General features: G+C 43.6%; 1 protein-coding gene across 1 annotated transcript in view; it reads left to right on the top strand.

Annotated features, from left to right (window-relative positions):
- The window catches only part of FOCAD (focadhesin), a 154,675-nt gene that overhangs the window by 80,617 nt on the left and 54,171 nt on the right, over positions 1-19,887 (top strand). Inside the window, exons 19-25 of the mRNA XM_066604331.1 lie at positions 3,215-3,347; positions 6,248-6,436; positions 10,206-10,327; positions 12,000-12,092; positions 13,536-13,624; positions 15,928-15,969; positions 17,705-17,813. Of these exons, the coding sequence (XP_066460428.1) occupies positions 3,215-3,347; positions 6,248-6,436; positions 10,206-10,327; positions 12,000-12,092; positions 13,536-13,624; positions 15,928-15,969; positions 17,705-17,813 (777 nt within the window). The remainder of the gene's footprint in view (positions 1-3,214; positions 3,348-6,247; positions 6,437-10,205; positions 10,328-11,999; positions 12,093-13,535; positions 13,625-15,927; positions 15,970-17,704; positions 17,814-19,887) is intronic.

Raw genomic sequence — 19,887 nt, 5'->3', positions numbered from 1 at the left:
GTCCGCATAGTACCCACATACACAGGGGTAGTCCGCATAGTACCCCCATACACAGGGGCAGTCCGCATAGTACCCCCATACACAGGGGCAGTCCGCATAGTACCCCCATACACAGGGGCAGTCCGCATAGTACCCCCATACACAGGGGCAGTCCGCATAGTACCCCCATACACAGGGGCAGTCCGCATAGTACCCCCATACACAGGGGCAGTCCGCATAGTACCCCCATACACAGGGGCAGTCCGCATAGTACCCCCATACACAGGGGCAGTCCGCATAGTACCCCCATACACAGGGGCAGTCCGCATAGTACCCCCATACACAGGGGCAGTCCGCATAGTACCCCCATACACAGGAGCAGTCCACATAATACCCCCATACACAGGGGCAGTCGACATAATACCCCCATACACAGGGGCAGTCCACATAATACCCCCATACACAGGGGCAGTCCACATAGTACCCCCATACACAGTGGCAGTCCACATAATGCCACCATCATTACAAGCCTAATGCTTTCACACAGTGCCCAAATAACACCATCATATAACACCCATGATTTTAGGGTTATATGTCATATGCATGGTAGACTATTGTGGTTCAAGTGCTAAATTCGTTATTACAGATCATGCACCCTTTAGTGTCCAATACTGATGAAGAGACCAATGATAATATCTCTGCGCTAAAGTAATAGGAGGATCTTTGTTTGTCCAAGGTGAAGGGGTCGGTTGTTCCCAATAATGCTACCTGACTGTTAAAATCAGAGTTTCTCTGAAAATATTGCCTTTGGTCACAATGTAGCAGCAGCCTACTGTTATCAGCAGGACAGGCTATAGTCCAATCGCATCATTGTGGTGTTTGTACAAGCCAGTGAGGACTAGATAAGACGTCTTGACAATCAAAGATCCGCTCAATAAGACCGCTTTCACACGGCCGAAAAAATCCCGTGAAATTAGTGCATTGCGAGACGCACGAATATCAACCCCATTCTTTTAAATGGAGTGGTATACACAAGGTATTTTTAATTTTTTTTTTACCCACACTACATTGCGATGTAGGAAAAAAGAGTGGCATGTTCTAACTTTTCGCGTTCCTGGGAACACATTGCCCATTGTTTTCAATGGAAATGTATAACACGGTGTATGATGTGCCCGCAAGTGCAGTGTGAGGTTTCCCATTGAAAACAATGGGAAACACTTGCCGATTCTCCATCGTGGCTGAAATCCGTGCCAGAGGATCGCAACCTCACAGAAGTGATGGAAGGCATTTCCAGCAGAAAAACTCCTTGCATTCGCCGCTACATCATACGAGTGTGAACTCTGGCCGAGTTACATGGCCTGTTACTGCAATCGGTCATGTGTAGATAGCCTAGCTTCAAAAATTCAACTTTACAACTCTTTTTTACCATTTTATGTTCTTGTGACAAGTGCCTTGAAGCCTCATGAAAGTTGTGTCTGCGTGTCCCCTGTGCTTCCCCATGGACTGCATCCCTCATGCTACAGTGCATGAAAGATGAGAGCTATCCTGGCTCAACAGTGTGTGTAGCCGCAACCATAGTCTGAATATGGGAGGAAACATAGGAAAGGAGACTGAACTATACAGGGTTATTCAAAAAGAAGGAGCAGATTTAGGGATTTAATTACAAAAAAACTGCAAAAGAGAGGTCCACAATCCTCACATCACTGAATAGAGGAAAGTTGAATGTTTTAAGCTCCATTCTCTGCTGTTCTTCGTGTTCACACATGACGGCCTATCCTGAATAGTCATCTAAAACGTCTCTTTAAAACATAATGCATTTTTTGGGGGATAATACGGTATATATATATATATGAGTGTAATATGGTGGTGTGCTCTCACTGGCCTGTATTATCTCACTGAGGCTGCCTTTGGTCATATATTGTGATATAGTTGTGGAAACCCCTATGGTGCTTTGGCATAATCTGCTATCATAGTGTGGTGGATCAATAGAGCACTAAATAATTCCTAGCATGTAATATAGATACATCTCTTTATGATGAGGTCTGGGGATAATGCAGAGCCCATTATTGGTTACACAGATTACCGTTTGTTTGCCTATGTCAGCAAATAACATGAAGAAGTGCAGCGTCTCTTCTCATAAATTTCCTCCATTCATGACGGCAGATATTGACTGACTAGACCAGCCGCAAGATGAAGCGTCTCTGTGGAAACTGAACTGCAAGTTTAGCATTTTCTTCCTGCCGTGTTTGCTTTAGTTCGGAGGAGACGTCATTGGTAGAGATGGTCTTGATCTGTAGTATGTGTTTCCCCATGGCCCTACATAGCCAGCAATCACCTATTGTTTCAAGTGGCTTCTAGGCCTTTGATGACTTGGGAAAACTCTCGGACTATTCTTCAAGTCTGGCAATTTATTGGAAAGCATAAAAAAAGCTACAACAGTCTTTTATTGTCTTTTAAAATAGTTTACTAGTGAAACCACATGGGACTTTTTGAAACGGCGCACTGTAATGCAATCTGTTACATCAGGCACTTATTTGGCAGCTGTAGAAGTTAAACTCGGAAATAACTAGCATATTAAATAATTATACAGGGAAGAGCCTACATGTGGTATTCATAAAAGAACACTTTTTCTATACGGGTCTGCTAAGTGGGCAGTGCTAGGAATTTCCATTGCAGGGAACTGTAGACTCATTGCTGTGTTAGCTCTTGTTCTTTGTAGTCTTGGTGAAGTTAAAGGGGGTTTCCAGGGAGAATACTACCTATGATGTATCCTCAGGATAAGTCATCAATGGTTGATCGGCTGGGGTCCGTCGTTCAGGACCCTGATCGATCGGCTGAGCGAGCTGTCAGCGGCGCAAATACACAGAGGTCGGAGCAGAAGTCTCTGCACCGACCTCTGTGTAGTGGCCGGCGCTTGAAACTGTAGGCTTGCCAGGCCTGAATCTGTGTAATGTCTACAATCTCACAAGGACAGGCACATTGAATGACCATATTATATAGGAGATGATTTTTTACTACAGCAGTCTAATAGTATTTCCATATGCATCAAACAAGACATTATTTTAGTTATTACATGCAGGTTTTCTTTATACTTTGACAATGAATGAAAGACCTAAGTTTGAATTTGACCATTAATGTGAAACACAATTTCCAATTAATTTTAATTGGAGAATATGTCATAACATGTGCTTTAGAGCATCATCACTTTAATGCAATCTATGCAATTGGACTTTAGGCCAGGCCGGAGATTGTTCCACCTGATGAGTCTGAAGGGGCCAAAGAAGAGGAAGATAAGGAGGTGGACCTATCTGTTCCAGGTTCTTCATATATAAAACTCATGGCACTTACCCCTACTTCTGTATTACCTGGTAAGAAACTTAAAGTTGTACGTTTTTTGTTTGTGCTTTTAGGGAATTCTAAGTTATGAGATTGGGGGGCGTGACCTTCAGGAATCTCATCTGTTAGCCAGAATCACCTACTTAGAACTTCTCTTGTTCTGGAGGACCCAGTACACTGTGTAATACGTTTGTTTCCCTTTTAGTCTATAAGGTTGAACAAGACAAAGGTCCATCAATCTAAGCTTGAGGCAGATACCAATTTCCCCTATAATAAGGGAAAAAATTTCCAACTCAAACTCCAAATATGATGATAAGAATAAATCCCTGGATCAACGTCCCATCTCCAGAAATCTAGAACTCTTAACTTGTACTATTATGGTTTTCAAGAAAGACATCTAGGCCCCACTTCAACGTGTTCAGTGAATCAACCATCACAACATCTTGCAGTAGAGAGTTTACAATCTCACTCCTCTTACAGTAAAGAATTCCTGTCCATGATGACGGTGAAACCTTCTTTCCTCCAGAGGTAGAGGTTGTACCCTTGTCATAGTTACAGGCATAGGTGTAAAAAAAAAAATCACTGTGGCCAATGATTGATTAGTCAATGTGTTGCTGACTTGATGCGATTGCTACAACCTTGCAAACAAAGATAGGGGGAAAGCAGGGAAAAATCCCCACTTTTGCCCCAATTATGTCTGATCTCCGACAACTCATTTATACAAATGAATGCAGACAAATGGTGAATAATTACAAGGGACTCCCTTCTGGATTCCTCAGATGTAAAGTCACTTGTTCTTAGGTCACACAGGTAATACAACAACAAACAATAGCACAAATCACGCTGACAGCTCCCACACTCTCTTCCTAAGTCTATACATTTTAAAGCAGTTTTTTCCCATTTGAGGCCCATTTAGATGTACCGATTATCATTGAAAAATCGTTATAATGACAGAGTTCGTGATAATTGTTAGGTGTAAGCGTGAGCCATCGTGCCCTTTTTTGCTCACTTTTCGTTCATCGTTCACTTTCAGCCTGACTAAGTCATTTCACTTCTCATTGCGGTTAAATAGGATGTAAAGCACCAAGCGAGAAGTGAACCATTCTCAACGGTGATCTGCCTGTCTTCACAGGCTGCAGGAGCCTGAATGTGTTAGTGGTGATTTCACTCGCTCGTTCGCGCGTTCAAACGAGGATCGGTTCGTGTAAAAGGGGCATTTGATGCAGAAGAGGATGGAAATGAATCCTCTGGTTTAGCTGCAGGGATATTGACCCCTTCCAACCGGCTGAATGTGGAGGGTCCCAGCAGTGGGTCACATTGCTACGGGACCCTTCTGACAAAAAGACATGATCAGGGATGGAATTCAGCCAGTTCGGGGTAGTTCTAATCCAGTTGTTAAAATCATGACCAGATGGCAGAAGTGGTTGCCGGCTGAATGCCTTTGTGGTGGTCTATACTGCTGGCAATCACTGACAGTAGTATAGAGCGCCTTTCATCTTCTGTTGCCCGTATTGCTGTCCTGCACCTCTCCTTTCTCTCGTCGCTGCAGTGAATGTGCCCATTCTTGGACTCCTACATTAAACGTTAACCTCATATGCAGACAATCAGCTGCTGATATGTAATATATATGAGCCTATATGGGCTCATCCTTTGCCAGATATTCTTTATCACAGCAGTTTCTGAAGAGTTGAATCTCCCACCTACTGCACACCCTATGGTAAAGGGTTGTGTAAAGTTATCCCCTGGGGGGCCTCGAAGGTAATCGCATGAATGAAGCAGTCACAGCACATATTCATGCCAGCCGCTTCATTCTTGCAGGGACTTTTGGAATCCCTGTTCTTGAGATCAGTGGAAGTCCTGGCAGTCTGCCCACATCAGTCATAAAGTTATTCCTTGTCCTGTGGATAGGGGATAACTTTATAGCTTGGCACAACCCCTTTAAAACATAATGTAATAGAGAATGTCAGGCACAGCTCGTATTGAACAGCACATGGACACTCGGCCGTGTGCTGTCTGATCTACATGGACAGTGCATATCGCATGTCCTCTTCTCAACTGTGATATGGACCAGAATATGACATGGTATTTTTTATTTTTTTTACACGTAGCATCGGTCTGTGTTTAAAAAAAGTACAACAAAAAAACCTCGGGTGAATAGCCCCATTGACTTTAATGGTGATTGTGCTGTCTGGGTGCAGTCAGTTACAAACATGTGCGGGCCTGTAATTCGTTTTTCATCCCTGTTTCTTTTAGGTATTACCTTCTTATATATCTCTTACACGGCAATGCCTTACTAGCGTATTTCTTGGTTTAATAAATGCAAACACAGCAATATTTCCAACCACGCCAAACTTGATATTCGAGCTGCTGAACTTTTGACCCCCTTTCGTTCTTTGCCCTTGCCAAGTCTATGCCCATTACAATACCACAATGTCTTTGTATATGTAAACTCCCCAGTTTTCTCAGATTTCACGTTTTCCATCAACACAGGCTGAATATTTTAGCGTACTATTTAGCTAATGTTTAATTTAGCCATAAATTTAGTTGATACTCTTGGAAAGTAACTTTTGTAAGTGATTGCACTGAGTTGTAGTAATTTAATTACAGAATAGTCCTCTGCCGTAGATGGCCGCCTTGTGTATCCGAAGAGATTAAACGCTCACACAAGATGCATATGAATCGCAGAAGTACCTTTTAATACATCTATTTGCTATAATATATATTCAGTTTAGGTATTACTGTCAATGCGCCGGTGTTTTTATTATAGCCGGTGTATCCATTATTATAGCCTGTGTATCCATTGTTACGGAATAGGCTTTTATGTTGCCCTAGTTACATTATTGTCTCTAGTAGAAATTTATTATGCAAGGAGAACACAAAGCTTTAGCGCTTTTCTCCTATTTTACGAATCAAATTTTGTTCTGCTTTTCAGCCTATGAAGAGTTCCTTTCGTCACTGGTGAAACAGGAAATGAGTCACATGCCGCGCGGCGTATATCATAATGCCCTCAGGGGTGGCATTATGAGATCTGACCAGGGTAAAACAGTGGCTGGAATCCCAAACTTCATGCTAAAAATGTATGAGAAAAACCGTCAGCCCGGCCTAAAACCGGGACTTGCAGGTGAATATACTTCATTCCCAATGGAAGGACATAGGAAAATGTGTAATTTCATAGTCCATCTAAAAGATGCAAAAGATTAAGGGGGCACTAACTTTTCAGACAATGTCTGCTCATCTACTAGCTTGTGTTAGTGTCACCGCTTATGTGATATACTTGCATTAAAAATGGAGTTGTTTTACCACTGTAAGTCACATTTGAGGTGGCTGTTAGTGGGGGGTCTGCTTTCCAGCTTCTCTGCAACCCACTGTCTGTCATTCGGTACAGATCTTCCATAGTAACAAGGGAACAGAGGTTTCCATAGCAACAGGGGCTAGATCTCCTGCACTTGCAGGCTGACAGATCTGCAGACACTGTGATAATGATATGCACAGTTTCTGCTTTTGTTACAGAATGTGGGTGTAAGTCTGCGTGCACACATTACACACACATTAAAGTGGATTTACTAACCATTTAGCTAAAATGTCTCTAAAAGCAAAGGGGTGGGCATTCAGATACTGTCACCCTCTGATTGGAACTGAGACAAAACAATGTAGCATGGGAAATGAAAAACAGGACCGTGAACTACTGGCAGAATCTTAGGCTCACTACACGTCCCCTGCGTGAAAGTGGATTGCAAACAGTAGAGCAACAGAAAAATGGGGAAGATCATCTGAAAATCAGCGTGAGTCCTGTGTCACACAAATGTATTTGCGCTCGTGTAATGCATTGAATCGAACCCATTGATTTGAATGGATTTGTTCCCATAGGCGTATTTTGGGCACGCATTTAGTTTGCGCAACATGCTTTATTTTGCTGTGCAATTTCAGCACGGATAGAGCACATTTTGAACTAATTACAATAATTGCCCATTTCAATGAATAGGAGCATGGTTGCATGTTTTGTTTTTTTGTGTGCGCGCGCAAATGTGCACGATTTGCACGTGCAAAAAGTACCGTAAAACATGTACAATGCCCATTGCGCTAATGTGCGTGTAAATGTGACAGCGGCCTGAAAGTTGCTTATCTTGCCTAAGGCAGTTCAGTAGATTTGTCATTCAGCCATTAACCCCTTGCCTACCAGTAAGAATGATTTGCTAAATGAAATGGTGAATATACCTATAAGGGTCATGGTACTTAAGGGGGTATTTCAGTTACGCAAAGTTGCTGTCAAATGAATGATAATCAGAAGTTATTAAAGTTTGCAGTGTGGTTCTGCTTCAGATTTTGTGTCTGTAGTTCTAAAAACCATCACGTTCTCCTGCACGTCAGAAGTGTTTATTCCCGGGTTGCGCTGGACACGACCCATAGACATTCCAACGCTAACGGTTGAGCTTGCTCACTAGGAAAGAACGGATCTTTTTTTTTTTTTTTTTTGGCTTTCGAGACCAGATTACTGACCAATGGCAGGGCAGCGCTTAGTGGGGATGCGCACAGGAAGGAAGTACAGAGCTGGGGATTGTGGGAAATGAAGTTTCAAGCTGCATGTCAGCAGCGATGCGCAGCCTTCTTGGAAAATAGTGATGCGGGTAAACATCAGAAACAGAAAGCAGGATAAGAAGGTAATGGCGGTGTGATATATGCCCATAACTAGCTGTGCAGAAACATGGCGCAAACACTTTCCAGATCTAGAATTTTTGAAAATTCCCTTCACAACCGGATTACCCCTTTAAAATGAGCAAACAGACTATAGTGTGCTGAAGAGTCGATAGGGAAGCCAGATTTGAGTCCACCAAACCATTTTGCTCATAAGGGACTGTCACATCATGTTTTTAATGATGCATATTTATTTGTATACACTGACTTAAAAATTGCTGCGGTATATGTTGGCGCTATATCAAGACTATTGTATAGTATTATTATTATACGTTAAACACGCATGAAAGAAGCACATGCACTTTACAATGTACCTGTACGTGTTCAGCCTATTCTTTAAACATACAGCCATAGATTTCCATACGTTTGTGTTCATTCTTGCATAAAGTGGAATACGTTTTTCACTGTAAAGTTTTTCTTTTAAACAAAGTTTTCTGTTCAACACTTTTTATTCTTTTTTAAAAGGGGGTTTTGTCATTAGGGGAAAAAAAATGAATACTTTCCTATTCCTCCCCAGGCAGCCTTCTTACTGCACCTTCACCTCCCCAATCGTCTTCTGGCTCCTCCAGCCCCCCAGGTCACCGCACCTCCAGCCGGCAGGCTCCTCTTCTTCATTAGCTGCAGTTCACTGCCTATTAGGGAATGCCAAAACATTGGCAGCCTGCTTCAGCGCGCATGCGCAATATCTCGCCACTAGTGTTTTGTATAGTATATGAAACACTAGCAGCGAGACTTTGCACATGCGCAGTTGCTGTAAAGCAGGCTGGCGAGGATCGGTATTCCCTGCTAGGCACTGTACGCTTTGTCACAGAAAGAAGAGGATCTGTCCGTCTGGAGGTGAGGTGACCCAAGGGACTGGAGTTGCCAGGAGAAGATCAGTGAGGTGAAGATCTGGTAAGGAGACTGCCTGGGGAGGAATAGGTGAGTATAGAATTTTTTTCTTTTTTTAATGACAGAACCCCTTTAAGCACTTGTGAACAAAAGAAAAATGTACCACATTTTACCGTATGCTACCTCTGCACTCAGGTAGTGGTTTAGTGCACCACAGGGAATATTGTGGCCTGTGGAGGCATAATAAGATTAATAATCATATGACTTTAACCCTTTCCAGTCCAGTGGCAGACTTAATCCGACATTGAGATTTCCCTGCATAGCTCCCACGTCAGGCGAGATCCGACACGTTTCTAACTCTACGCAGCAGAGAGGTCGGTCATCGGAGCTCTACCCTGCATATGTATATTACACTGTGCAGAAGAGGACTCTGATCTCTCTTCTGCATAGTATTAGAAACGCTATCCACATTGTATGCAGTTATAGGAGATGCCTCTGTATGGCAGTGTATCACAGAGATAGATAGTGCATAGTCTTATTATAGAAATGTAGGTTATAACAATATACATATATTTACAGCATTCTTACAAGTGCTCTTCCTGATGTGACACACTCATAAGTCACGTTTTCAAAGAAATTGCTAATAAAATCATCATGACGGATCCTTTTTATGTGTTTCTGTTGAGTAATTCCAAGAAATCCACAACGCGCCCTTCCATCCAAAATAAATAAGAGCCGGGGAGCGTGCAGGCGGCAGGGACATTGGATTGGAAAGGGTTAATAAAAACCCTTTAGTTATATCTGTCAAGGGTTTCATCAATCTAAGCCTATTATCAGGCAGGTCTGCAATCGGAAATGATTGGCGTCACGATAAGTACGTTAACATATGGCTGTAATAAAACGAGAGCAGATATCTGTGTAGCATTGTGACATAATATCTTCCTCCCTCTCTGTGCTCCAGCTTAGTTTGTAATGAAGGATATGCACGCATTTGCCCAATATCTTGTGATTTACATCGGAGCTTGATGGAATCTGAGGATTTATACCCAGTATAGTGCGGCGATGGTTCTTTCCCACTATTGCTGGCAGCCATCATTGTGTGGAGGCAGACATATGGAATCAGCACTAAATGAATCCTACATCATAAACATCCTGCTGCTTGGGCTCTGTATGATAGAAATAGCCATGATATCCAGGTTGTATCACTGTGATATCACACAGCGGAAATAGAAATAAGAATGATTCCTGGTAGCAGTAGCGGGCCGATGTAATGGCGATCACTCCGTGTATACTCGGGGTGGGGATGGTTATTTTGTTGCATTGCTTTGTTTTTCATTACTCTTTTTATGAAATGTAACTTTTCGCAGCCGGCATGCTGCTGTGCTACGACCTGCCCGTGCAGACCGACAGAGATGGCAGACCCATCAATCGCTTTCTGGCTAGCAGGGGCCGCAGCTACCAGCAGATGTTAACAGCGCTTATACATGAGGTATGGGTTCAGAACATACAATCAGATCAGTGATGATCAAGTCCGGAAAGTTGATGAATTTGTCCAGTTCATTTAAATACGTCGCCCCGCTAACCTGCCGTTTTATTACTATTAACCCTTTCCAATCCACTGTCTGACGTCTGAAGACATTCTGATTGAAGGCTGTACAACTCCGATGTCAGAAGACGTCCGGCTGGGTATTCTTACTGTATATTACAGGCCGCTTTGTTGTCAGGTGGCCTTTCCAGCATGTCCCATAGCGCAGTACTTGCTCTAGCCAGCAGATGGCGCCATTGTATAATGGCAGAAAGAGAAAGCTCCCTAGGAAACCTTGAATCCAAAATTGGATTACAAAGGGTTAAAATTGGCTACTACAGTTTTGAGCAGCATTAGAGCTAGCCTAATTTACAAGATGTACAAGAGGAATTGAATCACCGTAGGTTGGTGTTGCAAGATAGACAATTTTTTTTTTACGAAAGAAATGATACAAGTGATTATATTAGTTTTTTTTATTGTGTCGGTTTCATAAAAATAGGTGTGAAATTATAGATTTTACAGTAAATAAGAGATGCAGCATATCAGGGCATTTATAGGAGGAGATGTTGTCCTACTAACCAGTCAGATCACTGCTTTCATTTAACAAGCCCTAAAGAAATGCCTACTTGAATTCAGTTGTAAAACATCACTTTTTCTTAGCCTTTAAAGTACCACCAAACAGCTATAGAGATCCTGTGGTCCTGAAATGTGTTTATGTAGCAGGCTAGTAGCTATCCGCTGTTTCTGGCAGCCACTGGTAACCGCCACCATCAGAGTTCGCTCTCTTCACAGCAGTTAACTGTTTAGTTTTTGAACATCTAAGCAGATGGGCCCTACAGCATGATTGGGGGGTGCTGATGGGCTAGCATGGCAGCCTAAAGCCTACTGAAGGCTCCCAGAACTGCCACGCATAGATGCCCTTCAAGCTCTGCCCAAAGCAGGGCTTGAAACACAACATCAAAAATTGCTATATACTGCAATACTGAAGTATTGCAGTGTATAATACAATCAGCCAAATGATCAAAAGTTCAAGTAACCTTGGTAAAAACATTTAATAAAGTGTTTAACAGTTAAAAAAATAATATAATAAAAGTAAAAAAAAAGAAACCTCTTCCCGTTTTTCCTATTAAAAAAACGAAACCATTAACCCTCTACATATTTGGTATCGCTGAGTTTTTGAACCCCGGCTCTGTAAACATTTGAATTATAAGTGATCAAAAACATATATCCAACCCAAAGTGGTAATAATAAAACCACAGCCCAATTAAGGAAAAAATAAATAAAAAAGTTAAAGGTCTCAGAATCTGGTGGCAGAAAGCAAATTTTTGTTTAAGGAAACATCTGCTTCTTAAAAATAAGAAAACATTAAAGTAAAATATATGAATGTTCTATCGTAATCATTGTGGCCCATTAAGCAAAGGTAATATGTCATTTTTACTGCATTATGAACGCTGTAAAAACTAAACCCGCCAAAAACGGTGGAATGTTTTTCTTTTTCTTAATTTCTCCCCACTTTAAAAAGTTATGGCTCTAGGAAGGTGGGAATGAAAATTAAAAAGTGATACATATCGGGTCCTGAAGGGGTTAAAGGGATTGTCTGGAATAAAACCTTATGTATTGCTTGCTTTTTCTGTAGGTAAATATCCAGTCCTCTGAGTGGCATCGTTCCATCCTACTTCCACAGTCCTGGCTCGGCTTCATGTCAAGGACGTACCATGCGGTATTGCAGGTAAGCTGAGAAGCACTATATGGGCAGCTCTACTTTCTTTAAAGGTGTTGTTATGCCAAGTTAGGGACCTCATTTTTGGCAGAACAGAGGGCCGCCCTGCTGGACTCGGTGTGTCCGTGGCTTACAGTAAGTGGCCAGTCATTTATTTGAATTGCTGGCATGCAATGATACATTTCTGTAGTGGCTGTCACTTCATAAGAAATGCACTGCACCACTGGCTGTCCAGCTTCTTTGTAAAAGAGGGATGTCTTTGAGACATTCATTCTTCCTTAAGGGCCTTTTCAGATGAGCTGATTTATCATTTGAACGAGCAACGATGTCGGAGTTCGCTTGTGCAGCCTCTTTATACGGGCAGATACCGTATATACTCGAGTATTAGCCGACCCGAGTATAAGCAGAGTCAATACGTTTTACCACAAAAAACTGGTAAAACTTATTGACTCGAGTATAAACCTAGCTATATATATACTGGGTAAAAAAAAACCCTCCATACTCCCCTCCCAGCCAGCATCTGTGTTCCCGGCGGTGGTGCGGCAAGCTGCTTGAATTCCTGTGTTCCACTCGGCGGTGCAGCAGCTGCTTGAATTCTCCCCACTGTCATCCCCCGCCATCCTCTCTACTCGGCTCTGTCAGCGCTGTGATTGGATCCAGCAACCAGCCAATCACAGTCGGCGCTCGATCCAATCACAGCGCTTACTTACACAGTGCTAGCAGCGGGGGATTTGAAAGCCGAGCAGGGAGATGACAGCAGGGAGAATTCTAAAGCAGCTTGCCGAATTCTCCCCGCTGTCATCTTCCTGCTCCGCTTTCAAATCCTGTGCTGTCAGCGCTGTGATTGGATCGAGCGCCAGCCAATCACAGCCGGAGCTCGATCAATCACAGCCTGACGGCGGGGGATGACAGAGCCGAGCAGAGAAGGCGTGGGGGATGATAGCGGGGAGAATTCAAGCAGCTTGCCGCACTGCTGCCGGGAACACAGACGCTGGCTGGGAGGTGAGTATGGAGGTTTTTTTTTTAATCCTTCCCTGACTCTAGTATAAGCCGAGGGAGGCTTTTTCGGCACAAAAAATGGTCTGGAAAACTCGGCTTATACTCGAGGAAATACGGTATACTGTTCGCTCGTTCCAACGACAAATCGTTCAGTCTCCCATTCTTGGAGTCGCTGGGACCATACACTGTATAGCAAGACCAGGAGTCAGAAGTGTTTAAAATGTACTGGAACGGATTAGACTTGTCTCCTTGTATTATCCCACATACTTGTTCATGCAGTTACTTGGTCATAGGCTCTTGTAAACATTGAAAATAGCTAAAATTCATGAGATAAAGCATCAAACAAGGTTCATCTAGGCCACCTAAATGCAGTCAGAAAGGAGAGCCACACTATGTGTTTCAATGTTCGGTCATTGGACTGTCTGAGATCTAACATTTCCTTTGTATTCGTAGGGCAGACAAGCAGAACTGGAGATGCAGCTGAAACATGGAAAGGACGACCCGCAGGAGCTTCAGTATAAGACATTCACCGCTTGGCTATGGTAAAAGAGACATTGCTAGGGTTTGACAGTGCTCAGTTGTGAAGTCCTAAGTGATCCCAGCGTACACCTTGTATAGAACAGTAAACGCAACATACTATTATACAGTTGTATCTGTCACCCCATACAATAGTTTACAACTCTCATTACTTAACAAAAAAATACAAAGTTTTTCCCTTATAAGGTTCCATATTTATAATGTATTCAACTGCTCTTAATAGTGTGAATAAAGGTGTATCAGCACATACCACTGAGAATACAACACAGACATTCCTACAGTATATGTTGATACCACTATACCCTACAGATAAGTTCATTGTACATGTCGGGTGAACACAATCATAAGGCCTATTTAGACACAACGATTATCGCTCAAAAGATGTTTTTTGAGGGATAATCAGTGTGTCATTTACAGCGCAAGGTGATCGCTCAAACGTTGAGGGATCACCTTGCGCTTCCAGCGGAGGATGCAGAAGACAAGCAAGGGGGTGCTTGTTCTCTGTATCCAGCTGTTACCCGCTGGGAGCGGCCAGCTGTCATACAGCCGAGTGCTCCGAGCGGAGGATGCAGAAGACAGTTGGGGTGGCCCCGCTTGTCTTCTGCATCCAGCTGTTCTCTGCACAGAGCGCCTGGCTGTTATACAGCCAAGCGCGCCATGCGGGATATGTAGAACAGAGCTGGACAGCTGTGTTCTTCATACCCAGCCTGTGATCAGGGAGCGGAATACAGCTGAAACAATAGTATCAGCTGTATCCTGCTGTGAATTCCTGATAAGGCTCATCGTTGTCTTTCAGCGTGCGGAAAGACGACGATGAGGGACTGGAGAACGAAAACGGCACAATGTCAGTGCAGTTACACACACCAATTATCGCTCAAAAGATGGCTTTGAGCAATCTTTGTGTCTAAATTGGCCTTTAGTCTTTTCTTCCAGACATCTGGCCATGGACATTATATGGTCAAAGACACTTTTTTTTGCATGTGAGTGTGAGTGAGTGAAGAGACTGATAAGGCCATTCATGCTCCTCTGGGTAATATGCAAATAAGGGAGATGGAACAAGGCATCTGCAGCACCACCTATTGGAAGGCAGTATTCCTGTAAGTCAATGTTAGGCTCTTTATATAAGCCTTGTAACAATAACTGGGAATTGAAAGCCAAGCCAGAATCCATACACACTCTGATCTAGAGTGATCTGTATTCTGAACTAAATGTCTTAATAATATGAATTGTCGTCTTGTCATTTGAGCCAATAAGCTAATTGGGACAGATTTACTAATACTACCCAATAGACAGTGCAGAATAATGGCCCTTTTACGCAAGACTATTATCGGTCAGAATCATTCAGACTCCCGCGGGTATCTGAGCGATAATCCTCCAGTGTAAATGCTTGCAGAAAGCTGAACGACGTGCCACTCAGTGTAAACAGCAGTTCACTTCTGAACGATTGTCTGCTTACTGTGCATAATGGAGGCCGGCGTCGGAAGAGCCAGCTTCACCTCTATTCTGGCAGCGCTGTGAACCATGCCAATGATACGCGCTTCCCAGTATAGGGGCGAGCATCACTGGGACGCGTGACGGGCATCGTTTGCCTGGCGGCTCGTCCCGTGTAAAAGGACCATTAAATTAGACAGATTTATTAAAAAGAGAACGTCCTTAGCTAATAAAAATATATGAACTAGATGGAACGATGTGTGAAAATAGTCAATGAGTTTCATCAGCCGCGGATCGTTTGCATCGTGAATTTGGCATGCTGGTTTTATTCCATTCTTGTGTTCAGCGACTGGGCACAAGAATGGAACTTTTGTACAGCGATGTGAACCCAGCCTTTGGCCACTCACACACACACATTTTTAACCACGATCACCGCGCCGTTGTGAACGCCACGGTCATCGCGATATAATGCTCCCATTGCCTTCAATGGGGCCTCGCAGATATGTGCTCGATCGTAGCGCTGCCTGCTCTATTTTTACGTGTTTCGTGCACCTTATCACCCATGGGGTGCGCTACAACCCGCTGTTGACCAAAGATGAGAGTAAAATCGCGTTGAAGAGCTGTGAGCGAAATCGCGGCGTTTTGCCTAGCGTATGTGTGAGAGTGGCCGAAAGTTGTAAAACCTTTCATTATGCAATGATTAAGCTTTCTGTAGGATTAAACAACTTCTTTAATAACCGCAGATATCAGCTGAGTGGTAGTATACTAGTGTATAGGTTGTGTACATGATGGCGGAGTGTAAGGGGGTGGTCATGTTTTACACGTCTCTTCATTGCTATACTCCAGCAGTAAGTGGACTGTCTGTTGCATATTGCAGGGTGAGAGATGCTCTTACGGAAGTCATCCGCTCCGCTGTCAAGTAAGCTATATTATTATTAAGCTGATTATTACATGCATACATGTTAATTAACCCTGATTAAATAGGACACAGTATTTTTGCTTTCTCATCCTCGCCTTCCAAAAGCCTTTTTTTTTTTTTTTTTCCATCTAAACCCCTGCAATGACAGGCCTGGATGGCCTTTATGGCTGCATGACAACCATTCAGCACCCCGTGATTTCATCATGGTGGGGTCATTCATAGGACAGAAGGAACCCTTTCCCTGCGGCCAGCACTATAGGTAACACTGCTGGTACCTACCTGGTATGGAGTGGGCTCAGCTCCTTAGCCCACTCCATACAAGCCCTGCGCATATGAACGGCCGGTGTCACAAAGGTGTTACACTGCACCACACCGCTCAAAGGACCTTCACTCCATGTTTCCCACTCCTTCTTTGTGGATGAGCTGATGTTTATGTTCCCATAGTTTTCAAGTTGTAGAACTAATGTTTTTTTTTAATGGTAAATTTGCCCCAGTGTTGCTCACTTAACTACTCTGTTTTCGTAAATCCCATCCACTTCTATGAGAGTTATAGAAATGAGGAATACCAGCTAGCTCATTACTTTCCGTAATCCTGGCCACCTCTGGCTGCAACATATGGATCGGTATTCCTTTCTCAAGCATGATTGACTGAGATGGAAATACCCCATTTAACTCTTTCCCTGTCTTGAAAAACACTTGTACTGAAACATTTAGGCTGGGTTCACACAGGGCGGTTTTGCCGCAGCAGATCCGCCCGCGGCAAAACCGCCCGCGGCCGCTTATCTCGGGATTGGCCAGCCATGTGGACGAGATTTCTCAGAAACCTCGTCCACACGGGATGGCTAATCCGCTGCGGTAAATCCGGCTGAAACTGCGGCTGCGGCCGCCGCAGCCGTGGTTTCAGGATATGCAGCATGTCCATTCTTTTTTTCATTCCGCTGCGGCCGCACTCTCCTCTATGGGAGCGCCGGTCACAACAGAAAAGCAAGCGGCCGGGCCGCTTCAAAGCCGCCGTGGCTTAAACCGTGGCGGTTCTCCCGGCGGAAATCTCGCGGTTTTTGCTGCGGCCACACCGCGAGATATCCGATGGGAATCCACCCTGTGTGAACCCAGCCTTATCATTCTAATGTTGGTCCTTTTGAGGAACCATGTTGTGTAAATATGTTTGTTTTCTAATGCTCACAGATATAGTACTTCGTTGGGTTAAGCCTCATGCCCAAAGCTGGGTCGGATTCCGACTGCAAAACTTTGCAGTGGAATCGCACCCACAGACCCATACTCGCCTATTTGGTTCCGCCGCGAGTGTCTCGGCCGGTGAGCCAGAACGCATGCGCAGTGCAGGGCTCACAGCGGAAGTGCCGCGGGACAGACAGCTTCCATTGACTGCAATTTTATTTTTTTTGCACCACATAGGACATTCTGCGATTTACCCCCATGAGCGGAAAATTGGAGTTGATTTCCTCTCGTGGACAGGGGAGAATAGTTTATACATAGCATGCTATGGACGGACATTGCTGCAGAATTTGCAGCGGGCATCTGGCCGTGAATTCCGTAGCGAAAATCCGTCTGTAGGCATTGGGCCTTACTGTGTTCTGTTTTTATTGTTTTTAATCATGTAATCTGTCTGCCAAAATAGAGGCGAGAAAAATGGTTTCTCCAGAAAAGTCCTAGAAGCCTTCTTACAGCAATCGTACATCTTCTTTTATCATATTGCTGCTGTTTTTTGTCTCTGCAGAGATAGCCCGGTGGTAAAGGGAAATGCTCTCTTGGCACTTACTGGATTAGCCGTCGCTGTATCCAAATATGAAAGCAGTCTCCCTTCAGAAAGCGAGGGTGCCCCAGAGGTGTGCCTTATTAATGTTTAATTATAAGATTGTGATTAATCCTTGCTTCTTACCGTTAATCGTTGTTGGCTTAGTAGCTCATTGCATGCTATTTTTGTTAGCAGAAAGCAACCTTAAGCGGGAATACGCTCCCCGGTACGAGTTGCCAGCATGGGGCTTAATAAAATGACACTTTTGGTTGTGTAGTTGTGATTTATTTTTTTCATAACTTTTTACTGTTTTGTAATAGGTCGTTAGATTCTACAGTTAATTACAAAAATAAAATACATAGAAGTGTTTACACGCCACAATTATATATTTTGGACGGTCTCTTTTACATAAATTAGATGGACATATGCAAGCCTCATAAAATCTTAAAGAAACACTAAACCTCAGGAGAAATGACAAAATACATCTTCAAAACTTTCTGTAAGGCTCTGAAACACCCAGGAGGAGATTTACTTAGACTTGCATCTTATATGTCGATCTAAATGAAGATTGCGCTGGCATGAAGTGCGACAAATGTATGAAGAGGTCAAAACCTTTTAATACATTGGATGCATCTTTGGGTCAACCCTGAAATCTACACCAGGTACTCAGAGTTAAGCTGTAATTTACAACAGCTTAAATTGTAGTGAATCTGACAGCACATGAGCAGCCATGCCTACTAATACTTAGCCATGCCCACTACTACTAAGCCATCCCCACTACTACTAAGCCATCCCCACTACTACTAAGCCATCCCCACTACTACTAAGCCATCCCCACTACTACTAAGCCATCCCCACTACTACTAAGCCATCCCCACTACTACTAAGCCATCCCCACTACTACTAAGCCATCCCCACTACTACTAAGCCATCCCCACTACTACTAAGCCATCCCCACTACTACTAAGCCATCCCCACTACTACTAAGCCATCCCCACTACTACTAAGCCATCCCCACTACTACTAAGCCATCCCCACTACTACTAAGCCATCCCCACTACTACTAAGCCATCCCCACTACTACTAAGCCATCCCCACTACTACTAAGCCATCCCCACTACTACTTAGCCATCCCCACTACTACTTAGCCATCCCCACTACTACTTAGCCATCCCCACTACTACTTAGCCATCCCCACTACTACTTAGCCATCCCCACTACTACTTAGCCATCCCCACTACTACTTAGCCATCCCCACTACTACCTAGCCATCCCCACTACTACCAAGCCATGCCCACTACTACCAAGCCATGCCCACTACTACCAAGCCATGCCCACTACTACCAAGCCATGCCCACTACTGCCAAGCCATGCCCACTACTGCCAAGCCATGCCCACTACTGCCAAGCCATGCCCACTACTGCCAAGCCATGCCCACTACTGCCAAGCCATGCCCACTACTGCCAAGCCATCCCCACTACTGCCAAGCCATCCCCACTACTGCCAAGCCATCCCCACTACTGCCAAGCCATGCCCACTACTACCTAGCCATGCCCACTACTACCTAGCCATGCCCACTTTGGAAAAAAAAAATGGCAGGGCTGGCGTACAAATAAAAGGTCACACATTTATGTGCAAAATCTCTTGCATGGTTTTCTAGAAATATAGCAGAGAAAATACGCGTCCACCTGTTCCCAATCGCCTACATCTTCATGTAGAAGCTGTCTGAGAAGCAAGACTTAGCTAATAGAACAGTGATTGGCTTCCTTGGTCTCCACTGTAGACTGCCCATTCCTTTACCTCCCAAAATCCTATTTGACTTGTAGTTAACAATATCACTGAATTGGGGATATAAAGGGAGAGGATGATAATATGGTACATGACATGGTGTTAGCCTCCTTAAGAGATGTTAGAATATGAAGAAGGTACATGAATTTTCATTTTACAAGTAGAGCATTTAATATGTTTTCCTTCACAATCCAAAAAATGACAGCACACACCATTTTTGAACGAATATTTGCAACTTTTCTTGCCACTTAGAATTGCTAAGAAAAATAGGCGTGATTTACCAGGAATGGGGCGTGGTCTGCAACGTTTTGACAGATTTATTAATGCTAAGGCCAGAACATATTGGAAAGTTTGATGCAAATCTTGTTAATTTTCTG

Source organism: Eleutherodactylus coqui, chromosome 5 (genome assembly GCF_035609145.1).
Source record: "Eleutherodactylus coqui strain aEleCoq1 chromosome 5, aEleCoq1.hap1, whole genome shotgun sequence".
In the NCBI taxonomy this organism is placed as follows: Eukaryota; Metazoa; Chordata; class Amphibia; order Anura; family Eleutherodactylidae; genus Eleutherodactylus; species Eleutherodactylus coqui.
This window is presented reverse-complemented; position numbering and strand designations above follow the sequence as displayed.